This window comes from Triticum urartu, chromosome 2A (genome assembly GCF_056163025.1).
Source record: "Triticum urartu cultivar PI428250 chromosome 2A, HENAU_Tu73, whole genome shotgun sequence".
Taxonomy (NCBI): Eukaryota; Viridiplantae; Streptophyta; class Magnoliopsida; order Poales; family Poaceae; genus Triticum; species Triticum urartu.
In genome coordinates this window covers 57465547-57478066 of record NC_141874.1, presented here as the reverse complement: position 1 = coordinate 57478066, position 12520 = coordinate 57465547, and the positions used below count along the sequence as shown (strand labels likewise).

General features: G+C 44.1%; 2 protein-coding genes across 2 annotated transcripts in view; both read left to right on the top strand.

The window, feature by feature from the left end:
• The window catches only part of LOC125535544 (small ribosomal subunit protein eS7-like), a 35795-nt gene extending 29689 nt beyond the window's left edge, over positions 1-6106 (top strand). Inside the window, exon 8 of the transcript XR_015615718.1 lies at positions 6087-6106. The gene's annotated coding sequence lies outside the window, so the exon portion shown is untranslated. The remainder of the gene's footprint in view (positions 1-6086) is intronic.
• A 4340-nt stretch (positions 6107-10446) lies between these two features.
• On the top strand, positions 10447-11137 carry LOC125540927 (uncharacterized). Its single transcript, XM_048704450.2, has 2 exons — positions 10447-10618; positions 10708-11137. Exons 1-2 carry the CDS (start codon positions 10495-10497, stop codon positions 10962-10964), a joined length of 381 nt encoding a protein of 126 aa, XP_048560407.1. The 5' UTR covers positions 10447-10494; the 3' UTR covers positions 10965-11137.
• The last annotated feature ends 1383 nt before the right edge of the window (positions 11138-12520 follow it).

Below are 12520 nucleotides of genomic sequence, written 5' to 3'. Positions count from 1 at the left end.
CCTCAACCTTCGAAAAGCATCCGTTATACAAGTTATGGCGATACTCCCGAACTCCCGCCCCAGTTCTGGGTGGCGTCGAGGTTATCTCACCAACGAACTACATAAAAGAGATTTTCGATGTCGGCGTACTAAATTCAGGTATTCCAGAACTGCAACGATAAAATTGTGACGACAACACCTCGGAGCTCAACTCCCCGGGACACTGCCACAACCCCTAAAGACAGGAGGCACCAAGAACAATGTTCTCGTCACAAAACCATCGGAACGACTCCAAGATACCCGCGTGATCCTAAAATTTTTTTTAGTGAAATTTGAGAAGAGAAGAGTTAAAACTCTACGTCAGGATGCCTTACCAGAGCGATGAGGAGACTGGGGAGTAAAAAGAATTCCTAACTCTCTGATATATAATTCCTAAATGACTCAAAACATTTTTTCTAGACTCAACTCGGCTGCTAAAAACGATCAAGCAATGGGGCTCCTAAGGTCGGGGAAGGCTCTGATACCAACTTGTAACGCCCTCGATGCGGCTATATCTCCCACGTGTCGAGGCACGACTTAGAGGCATAACCGCATTGAAAGCAATGTCGCAAGTTAGGCAATCATCACAACATCCCATGTAATATAGATAATAAAAGGGGAGATACATAGTTGGCTTACACTCGCCACGTCAATCAAAGTACATAATTAGCACTACATCAACCAAACACTCATGGCCCGACTACGGCGCCAAAATGAAAGATAAACCCAACATGCGACACGGTCCCGATCACCCCAACTGGGCACCACTACTGATCATCAGGGAAAGACACGTAATATCGGCGTGAGTCCTCGTCGAACTCCCACTTGAGCTCAAGCGCGTCATCTGGAACGGAATCATTAGGCCCTGCATCTGGTTTGGAAGTAATCTGTGAGCCACAGGGACTCAGCAATCTCGCACCCTCGCGATCAAGACTATTTAAGCTTATAGGTAAGGCAAGGTAATATATGTGGAGCTGCAGCAAGCGACTAGCATATATGGTGGCTAACCTGTTCGCAAAAGAGAGCGAGAAGAGGAGGCAAAGCCAAACGAGAAACTAGAGAGTAACCTGCGGCAAGCATTACTCCAACACCGTGTTCGCTTCCCGGACTCCTCCGATAAGAGACCATCACGGTAACTCACACTGTTGATTCATTTTAATTAAGTTAAGGTTCAAGTTGTCTACAACCGGACATTAACAAATTCCCATCTGCCCATAACCGCGGGCACGGCTTTCGAAAGTTCAAATCCCTGCAGGGGAGTCCCAACTTAGCCCATGACAAGCTCTCACGGTCAACGAAGGAATAGACCTCCTCCCGAGACATTCCGATCTGACTCGGTATCCCGGTTCTACAAGACACTTCGACAAGTTAAAACCAATCCAGCAACACCGCCCGAATGTGCCAAAAAATCCCGATAGGAGCTGCACATATCTCGTTCTCAGGGCACACTCAGATTGTCTAAACTTCCGGTAGGCCAGCCCAGAGTTGCCCCTGGTGGCCACCGGCGGCTGACGAGGTGGACCAACACTCAGAGGAGCACTGGCCCGGGGGGGTTTAAAATAAGATGACCCTCGGGCTCCGGAAACCCAAGGGAAAAGAGGCTAGGTGGAAAATGGTAAAACCAAGGTTGGGCATTGCTGAAAAAGCTTTAATCAAGGCGAACTATCAAGGGGTTCCCATTATCACCCAACCGCGTAAGGAACGCAAAAATCCGGGAACATAACACCGATATGACGGAAACTAGGGCGGCAAGAGTGGAACAAAACACTAGGCGAGAGGCCGAGCCTTCCACCCTTTACCAAGTATATAGATGCATTAAGATAACAAGGCAATATAATGATATCCCCACAAGTAAATAATGTCCCAACCAGGAACGGTCTCCGATCTTCACCTGCAACTAGCAACGCTATAAGAGGGGCTGAGCAAAGCGGTAACATAGCCAATCAACGGTTTGCTAGGACATGGTGGGTTAGAGGTTTGACATGGCAATTTGGGAGGCGTGATAAGCAATTAGTAGGCATCGTAGCATAGGCATAGCAAAAGAGCGAGCATCTAGCGAAGCAAAGATAGTAGTGATTTCGAGGGTATGATCATCTTGCCCGCAAAGTTGTCAGAGTTGACTGGATCCTCGAAAGCAAACTCAACGGGCTCCTCGTTAGCGAACTCATCTCCCGGATCTACCCAAACAAGACAAACAAGCAACAAGGACACAATCAACCACGTGCAAGGCTCAAACAATATGATGCAAAGATGGTATGCTACGCGGGATGCAATATGTGATGCATATGCAAGATTTGACAAGGAATGCATGAACCTGGCCTCAACTTGGAAAACCAAGTGTGCCACTGGAAAGATGAGATGAAATCTCTTGAAAACGATATAAAGAACGCCGGAATCGGAGTTACGGTTTGGGAATGGCAAGCGATTCAAATATGAACACGTTCTGCGATTTACAGCAAGTAGCCAACTAGATGCAACAAGATGGACATGCTACAGCACCCAAACATGTCATCAAAATACATGTCAGGGATCCATTCGTGATACTTAACAAAAGACTAGCACTGAGCTACGGCCAATTCATCCATTAACAGGTCCAAACAAGCATGGCAAAAATGCATTTGGTAAACAGATTTCAGACTTAGTGAAATTAACACTTGTCTGGAATTTCAGATCAGGTAGCCCACTTTGGAGCATGAAAACTATATGCTACAGGACCTGAACATGGCAAAGTAAAGCATTGAATGGAGCTACTCAAAGAGCTTAACAAAAGTCCCTTAGTGACCTTGAGCCAAAAGGGATCAGAAAATACATTTGCAAGCATGTGAACATGGCAAAAAACATAATCAGTTCTCAGACTTAGTGAAAACTGGAGCATGCTGAAACAGATATCAAGTAGGCATGTTTACGAGCTCGATGCACTCACTACAGAGCAAGTCATGACAATCTAATCATACCCCCATCAAGAATACACAAAATACAAGCTAGACATGGCAAGAACAATAACATAGCATGCACGGATCAACTACAACATCCTCGGCAAAATTGCTAACAAGTAGACAATCTGCCCAGATTCACGAAATGACAAAAGTAGAGCTCGATTGACTCAAGCTAGGGTGCTCCATAATTGCAAACAAAGACATGGATGGATAGAGAACTACAAGATTAACAAAACATCCTTACTGATCATCCTCAAAAGAGGCACGGATCACTAGGAAACAACATGAACATATGGCATATTGAGATAAACAGCTCAAGGACTTTGTGGAAATGCTAAGTCCCTGAAATCAGCATTAACGAATGCTCCACTTTGCAAGCTTGTGCTAATCACCACACACATCACAAAAATACATGGATTGCACCTCTCGATAGATGACAAAATATATGTCAAAACTCATGAAGAGCTCAGGGCATATCATGCACACAATAATCATGGCAAAAATGACAAATATCTAAATGGAGCAGCAGATCTGACAACTATCTCAAATAGCATTCTTATAACAGCATTTCAGGCATCAAGATGAACTCAAATGAAAATGATGCAATGATATGAAATGATGTACTCTCTGAGATGAACATTTTGATATGCTATATGCCCAAAACGGAGCTACGGATGCGGAGTTACGATGCGATGAACAAGGGCATATGGATCTGGGAATCGGGGACTTAGAAGAAAATTCCACCTCGCGGATTAGGGTTGACCCGGGCACGCAAAACGAGGCGGTGGTGGATCTCGCCGGAGATGACGACGACGGCGGCCGGCGAGGTCGGGGTCGCCGGATCCGGCCCTCCCGCGGCCGGATCTGGCCGGAGGCGAGGAGGCGGCGGCCGACGACGAGGTGGTGGCGGCGGGCGGCGGAGCAGGCCGGCGGAGGAGGAGCCACCGGGCGGCGCGGGCGACGGGCTCGCGAGGTCGGGGTCGCCGGATCCAGCCCTCCCGCGGCCGGATCTGGCCGGAGGCGAGGCGCGGGCGCCGGGAGGAGGCGGCGGCCGGCGAGGACTGTGGCGGCGGGCGGCGGAGCAGGCTGGCGAGGTCGGGCGGCGAGGCGGCGGTTAGGTGACGCGGCGGCCGGCGACGAGGTGGTGGCGGCGGGCGGTGGAGGAGGAGCCACCGGGCGGCGCGGGCGACGGGCTCGCGGGGGCCCAACTCGGGCCTCCCGGGCCAGAGCGGCGGCGGCGGGGTCGTGCCACGTGTCACGCACCAATTGGCGCGGGCGCGGCGGCGGGATTTGTCCGGCGCGGACCGGACGTGTCCGGCGCGCGGATGGAGCGGGGCTAGGGTTTGGGGGAGAGTGGAACCGCGAATTTTTGGGAGGGGTCTATATATAGACATAGAGGGAGCTAGGAGTGTCCAAATGAGGTGCGGTTTTCGGCCACGCGATCGTGATCGAACGCTCTAGATGATGGAGAGGGTTTTGGTGGGTTTTGGGCCAAAATGGAGGGGTGTTGGGCTGCAACACACACGAGGCCTTTTCGGTCCCTCGGTTAACCGTTGGAGCATCAAACGAAGTCCAAATGGTACGAAAGTTGACAGGCGGTCTACCGGTAGTAAACCAAGGCCGCTTGGCAAGTCTCGGTCCAATCCGGAAATGTTTAATCCCCACACACGAAAGAAAGGTAGAAATGACCACCGGAGGAGAACGAAGCGCCGGAATGCAAAACGGACAACGGGGAAAATGCTCGAATGCATGAGATGAACATGTATGCAAATGCAATGCACATGATGATATGATATGAGATGCATGACAACGATAACAACACACGGAGATAAAAACCCGAACCCGAGAAAATAAAATAACTTAACGCCGGAAACAGCAAGAGTTGGATTACATATTGGGAAAATCATATCCAGGGTGTTACAATGATTGTGAGCACTCATTAAAATATGACATACTAAAGAGTTGACATTGGACAAGGAAGACAACGTAATGGGTTATGCTTTCTTACATCTGAGATAAATTATATTGTCTTGGATCCTCCAACATGTTGAGCTTGCCTTTCTCCCTCATGCTAGCCAAATTCATTGCACCAAGTAGAGATACTACTTGTGCTTCCAAATACCCTTAAACCAGTTTTGCCATGAGAGTCCACCATACCTATCTATGGATTGAGTAAGATCCATCAAGTAAGTTGTCATCGGTGCAAGCAATAAAAATTGCTCTCTAAATATGTATGATTGATTGGTGTGGTAGAAATAATCTTTATACAATCGTGTGATATGAAAGTAATAAGAGCGATAGACTGCATAATAAAGGTCCATATCACAAGTGGCAATATAAAGTGACGTTCTTTCGCATTAGGATTTTGTGCATCCAACCATAAAAGCGCATGACAACATCTGCTTCCCTCTACGAAGGGCCTATCTTTTACTTTTATCTCCTATACTGCAAAAGAGTCAAGGTGATCTTCACCCTTCCTTTTTACATTTTATCCTTTGGCAAGCACAATATGTTGGAAAGATCCTAGTATATATGGCTAATTGGATGTGGGTTTTCATGAACTATTACTGTTGACATTACCCTTGAGGTAAAACGTTGGGAGGCAAAACTATAAGCCCATATCTTTCTCTGTGTCCGATTAAAACTCCATACCCATAAGTATTGCGTGAGTGTCAGCAATTGTGAAAGACTATATGATAGTTGAGTATGTGGACTTGCTGAAAAGCTCTTATACATTGACTCTTTCCTATGTTATGATAAATTGCAATTGCTTCAATGACTGAGATTATAGTTTGTTAGTTTTCAATGAAATTTACAATCCATACTTGATATTGTGATTGAATTATTACTCTAGCATAAGATATCATATGGCAAGAATTATATAAGTTCCTGCTCTAAGAATGATCATGATGCCCTCATGTCCGTATTTTATTTTTATCAACACCTTCATCTCTTAACATGTGGACATATTTTTCGATTTTGGCTTCTCGCTTGAGGACAAGCGAGGTCTTAGTTTGGGGGAGTTGATATGTCCATTTTGCATCATGCTTTTATACCAATATTTATTGCATTATGGGATGTTATTACACGCTATATCACAATACTTATGCCTATTCTCTCTTATTTTACAAGGTTTACATAAAGAGGGAGAATGTCGGCAGTTGGGATTCTGACTGGAAAATGAGCAAATATTATAGACCTATTCTGCACAGCTCCAAAAGTCCTGAAACTTCACGGATGATGTTTTCCAAATATATAAAAAATACTGAGCACAAGAACCTCACCAGGGAGCCACACCCTGCCCACGAGGGTGGGGGCGCGCCCTACCCCCCTGGGCGCGCCCCCTACCTCGTGGGCCCCCTGGTGGCCCTCCGGTGACCATCTTCTGCTATATGGACTCTTTCGATGGGAAAAAAATCATAAGCCATCTTCTCGGACGAAACTCCACCGCCACGAGGCGGAACCTTGGCGGAGCCAATCTAGGGTTCTGGCGGGGCTGTTCTGCCGGGGAAACTTCCCTCCCGGAGGGGGAAATCATCACCATCGTCATCACCAACGCTCCTCTCATCAGGAGAGGGCAATCTCCATCAACATCTTCATCAGCACCATCTCATCTCAAAACCCTAGTTCATCTCTTGTATCCAATTCTTGTCTCCAAGACCGGGTTTGGTGCTAGTAGGTTGCTAGTAGTGTTAATTACTCCTTGTAGTTGATGCTAGTTGGTTTAATTGGTGGAAGATCATATGTTCAGATCCTATATGCACATTAATACCCCTCTGATTATGAACATGTTTATGCTTTGTGAGTAGTTACTTTTGTTCATGAGGACATGGGAGAAGTCTTGCTATTAGTAGTCATGTGAATTTGGTATTCGTTCGACATTTTGATAAGATATATGTTGTCTCTCCTCTAGTGGTGTTATGTGAACGTCGACTACATGACACTTCACCATTGTTTGGGCCTAGAGGAAGGCATTGGGAAGTAATAAGTAGATGATGGGTTGCTAGAGTGACAGAAGCTTAAACCCTAGTTTATGCGTTGCTTCGTAAGGGGCTGATTTGGATCCATATGTTTCATGCTATGGTTAGGTTTACCTTAATACTTTTGTTGTATTTGCGGATGCTTGCAATAGAGGTTAATCATAAGTGGGATGCTTGTCCAAGTAAGGGCAGCACCCAAGCACCGGTCCACCCACATACCAAATTATCAAAGTACCGAACGCGAATCATATGAGCGTGATGAAAACTAGCTTGACGATATTCTCATGTGTCCTCGGGAGCGCTTTACATCATATTAGAGTTTGTCCAGGCTTGTCCTTTGCTACAAAAGGATTGGGCCACCTTGCTGCACTTTATTTACTTTTGTTACTTGTTGCTCGTTACAAATTATCCTATCACAAAACTATCTGTTACCACTTATTTCAGTACTTGCAGAGAATACCTTGCTGGAAACCGTTTATCATTTCCTTCTGCTCCTCGTTGGGTTCGACACTCTTACTTATCGAAAGGACTACGATAGATCCCCTATACTTGTGGTTCATCAAACGGTAACTGCTTCATTCGCATATCCATTAGAATGGTACTCCCTCTCTTTTTGTACACAAGGCCACTAACTAAAATCTTAGATACCAAGAAGTATAGAAGTAATTAATTTCATATTAACTCATCATCTTGTTTCTGTCGATATTGTTTTGTGGTCCATCCAAATTAAATTCTTATGCATGCAATCTACTCCCTTTGTTCATAAATATGTCTTTTTAGAGATTCCAATATAGACTACATACGGAGCAAAATGAGTGAATCTACACTCTAAACTACGTCTATATACATCCGTATGTAGTCTATATTGAAATCTCTAGAAAGACTTATATTTAGAAACGGAGGGAGTATCAATCACTCACGCCCCTCACCCTAGGAAGGTGTACATATGCATGAAGCACATTAATTTTCTCAGCATACGAAGCACAAAACATACGAAGCACAAAAAAAGTTAATTTTCTTGTGCAAGTGTGGGGAGAGAGCCAGTGGCCTTGTATATGTAGAAAAATGTGTTCTTGGACGATCTGACATGTCATAAGCTTTACCTCAACGAAATAGTAAGACATTGGGAATTTTGAGTGACTGTCTGTTTACTTGTAAGAAAGATAGCTTATATTGTTAGCCTGCTTTTTTGTTTGTTCCACAAGCTTCAAATATTCTACAGTGCTGATAGTGATGGAGAGGTTTGGTTACGGTTATTGGTGTATTGATGTAGAGCCCTCCCAAGTTTTCAAGTACTATTTTAGTCTCCCATTTTTGCAATATAGAAAGTCTCATGATACATTTTCTTCTGCAATGTTATATATAGGATTGTAGTACATGTTCGGTTTAGTGCTCCTAGCAGCTACTCCATCCGTCCCAAAATAAGTGACTCAACTTTGTACTAGTTTTAGTACAAAGTTAATACAAACTTGAGTCACTTATTTAGGGACGGAGGGAGTATTGTGCACCTCTCATCCTCCTGGTTACTTCTCTCACACATATAAATTTGGTTCTTGTGTAGTATCGGGCAAAGCACGCGACGTGCGGCCCGTGCGTCGCGAACCACGCCAAGTGCCCGGCGTGCACGGACGTCAATGTCTTGCACGAGCGCGACGAGGGGGCTGACCGGTAACCGCTACCTCCTATCGGTGAGGATGCCCTGCCCCAACGAGGCGTACTGCTGGGGGAGCTCCGTGGTGTACTGCATGGTTGGCGACCACCGCCTGGTGTGCCCGCACACGCTATGTCGTTGCCCTGAGCCCGGCTGTGGCTTCCTCGACCCGTCGTCGGCGCTTCAAGGCCACCTTGTCGAGCGCCACAAGTGGCCCGTGACTGACATCGCCTATGGGTCCATGTTGGAGATCAACCAGTGGCCAGCCTTTTTCCCCTCGCCGCTGCAGATCAACATGACGACCCCTTCTCGGTTGCTTGATCCGCAAGCAGAACAGCTTCTTTCAGGTCGCCTCCCCCAGCTGCCGCCTCTCCGGTGGTGCCGGCACCGCCGATTCCGTCTTGCTGAGAACGTTGTAGCTTCTGCAGGGACTTGTCTGCTAGCTTGTGCATGTTGAAGAGGACGTGCTTGTACAGAGGGTGGCCGGGCGTACTCCACCAGGTAGTCCGCACTGATGCAGGGGATGTCGTGGCTCACGAACATTTTGAGAATTTTCAAAAAAAAAATCAAATTCACGAACATATTTTGAATTCACCAACATTTTTCGAAGTCATGAGTATTTTTTAAAATTTGCCATTTGATTCATGAATGGATTTTAAAAATCACCAACATTTTTAAGTTCTTGAAATTTTAGAAAACTTTTTTTGGGGTATGACAAACGATTTTTGTAAATAGTAATATAAACACACTTTATTTCAGTTTCATAGCATTCCTAGAAATAGAGAAAAAAAAGTACAAAGGCTCACGCTCGGATGGGTCGTTAGCCTCTTGTCTCTGTGATGGGCCAGGTCCACGATAGGGTGGTACAGGCGCCACTATTATTATTATTTGCTCGCTTAGAGCGATACTTAGCATCGCCCCTTGGTAGCAGGCGCCCACAAGTTTAAAAATGGTAGCAGGCGCCACATGATAGAGGCACATCCAAATACGAGAAATACAAATATCTTTTCTTTATTATTAGATTAGATAGATACATGTAGATTTAGAGATAGAGATAGAGATATAAAGATATAAATATTGGGTGTGGCTAGGCCTCAGTCAACTGAGATTTAACCAAGTCTCAATTAAGTGACATAACATGCAAGAGAGAAAAAGAAAAAACTGTTTTTTTTGCACGGATCTCAATGTAAGATTTTATGAATATAGCATCGACTGAGACTTAGCAAGACTGATAAATATTATATTTATTAGGTAGAAAAAGAGATATAGCATCCAAGCCTAAGAGACACGAAATAGCAGTTGTCCATTTGGACTTTGGAGATATTCACTTCTAGAAAGATAATGCATCCGGTCAGTGTGAATCACACATGTCACACTATATGAGAAACATACTTCCTCCGTCCAAAAAAACTTGTTCCTCAAATGGATGCATCTAGCCATAAGAGGAGATGCTCGAGATACATCGTAGCACAAAGTTCGACCATGCCAAACATAAGAAACAATGTACATAGAGATATCCTGGAAAAACATATGTGCGCAAGATCTTTTGAAATTAATGTTGGGTATTAGTACTAGTTGTGCTTTGACAAAGTTAAAGTTGTAGCCTTTAAAGGATGGTGTCATACATCTACCACATTTAAGGATGGAGATATGTTATATTGCACCTTTAAAGACCTAGACACTTAGTGTTATACTCTCTTCAATTCATATTAATTAACGTTGATTTACGACAATTAATTGTCGATCATTTAATACAAAGTTGTATTTTTGTATTAAATGTGGGGCAATTAATATGGACCAAAGGGAGTAAAGCATTCCACAAACGATAGGGCTAGCTAGCTTTATATATCTGGATAGGGAATATGAGGAGGAGACCCCAAACAGAGCCAGAAGAGTTTGATCATCGACCATGGCCATGGGAGCAAGGTCGGCGATGAAGAAGAGCTTATTGCTAATACTGTTTGTGTTCCCGCTGATCATCACGGTGGCTGATTGCGCCAAGGACATCCCTGCCTCTATTCCCCATGGTCCTCGTACGCAATAATTTATTTACTTTTCCTTTTTTTTCAATTTTGATTGAACATTTTTTGGGTTAATCACATCTATTGGTCATGGGATGCAGCGGGAAACAAAATCTGCGGCGCCACCAGCAAAACATGGGGCGGGTGGAAGCTGTGCAGCGAGCGCGGCACCTGCAATAAGCCATGCCAGGCAGAAGGGTACGAGGAGGGCTACTGCGGCTTCTTCCCCTTCATAACGACCTGTTGTTGCACCAAGCACTGTCTCAGCGCCGCCCCTGGGCAGTCTGTGCAACTTATGCACAAGGGTGACAAACAAACTCAAGCCTTTTTTAGAGAATGTGGCTTTATGACCAATTGACTGGTTTGTACTTGGCACAATACAAGAAAGCGACCCACGGGGCAACGCGGTTGACCTTGCCCCTATATCTGGCCATGGTTTATGGACATTCCATGTTAAGTGGCCTACCAAAGTGCAGTCAGTCTATTTCATCATATATATCTATATCTATATATACCTACTATTAAAGGGAATAGATATTCTTGGTTTGGTTTAGTCCTTTTCATTTGACTCATACACAGGCTAAGCCACCTAGGCCAGGTACTTATATGTTGTTGGGCCTTTTATGGGCTTTCATAGAGACCGTGAAAAATAATTGGGTCAAAATAAATCAACATCGTTGGAATCGAACACAAGACCTACTGTCTGGATCTTTGATGTAACAACCAACGACCTATGCGCATTCACATTTACTAATCCCAACTCACCTTCAATATATTAGTGGCAGTCCTCATGTTTAGGGCGAGCTAATTAAGCGAATGAGCTAATTAAAGGAAGGATTGTGGGCTTAAATAAAATATTAAAGCAAATGTGGCCAATTAAAGAAAGAATTATGGGAAAATCGATGGAATAATTAAAAGGAAGATTGTGGTCTTAATAAATAGAATATTCAAATAGCTGAGGCTAATTAAATGAAGGACTTGAAGTAAAAAGGTAGGACAATTAAAAGGAAGGATTAGTAGGTTTCAATGTGTTGGGGCTGCTAAATTAGAAAAGGAAGGATTTGACTCCCGACTAAAACAAGTAAGGGCGTCATGGTAATTAAAGAAAGGATTATACTTAAATGACATCAATGAGAGATTATGCTCGACAAAGAAAGTCTGAACAAGGCTAGATGCATTATATTTTTTTATGTTTATTTTATAGAAGGATGTTGGGTTGCAGCATGTTCTTCATAGTGAATCTGGTGCTGTGGGACATTATGCTTGCACAAAACATAAATTTTTCCCGTTGCAACGCACGGGCATATGTGCTAGTGAACGAAAAAGACAGGTCTTGACCTACTGTCTGGATCTTCGATGTAACAACCAACGACCTATGCGCATTCACATTTACTAATCCCAACTCACTCTCAATATATGAGTGGCAGTCCTCATGTTTAGGGCGAGCTAATTAAGCGAATGAGCTAATTAAAGGAAGGATTGTGGGCTTAAATAAAATATTTAAGAAAATGTGGCCAATTATAGAAAGAATTATGGGAAAATCGATGGAATAATTAAAAAAAGATTGTGATCTTAATAAATAGAATATTCAAATAGCTGAGGCTAATTAAATGAAGAACTTGAGATAAAAAAGGTAGGACAATTAAAAGGAAGGATTAGTAGGTTTCAATGTGTTGGGGCTGCTAAATTAAAAAAGAAAGGATTTGACTACCGACTAAAACGAGTGAGGACGTCATCGTAATTAAAGAAAGGATTATACTTAAATGATATCAGTGAGAGATTATGCTCGACAAAGAAAGTCTGAACAAGGCTAGATGCATTATATTTTTTTTATGTTTATTTTATAGAAGGATGTTGGGTTGCAGCATGTTCTTCATAGTGAATCTGGTGCTGTGGGACATTATGCTTGCACAA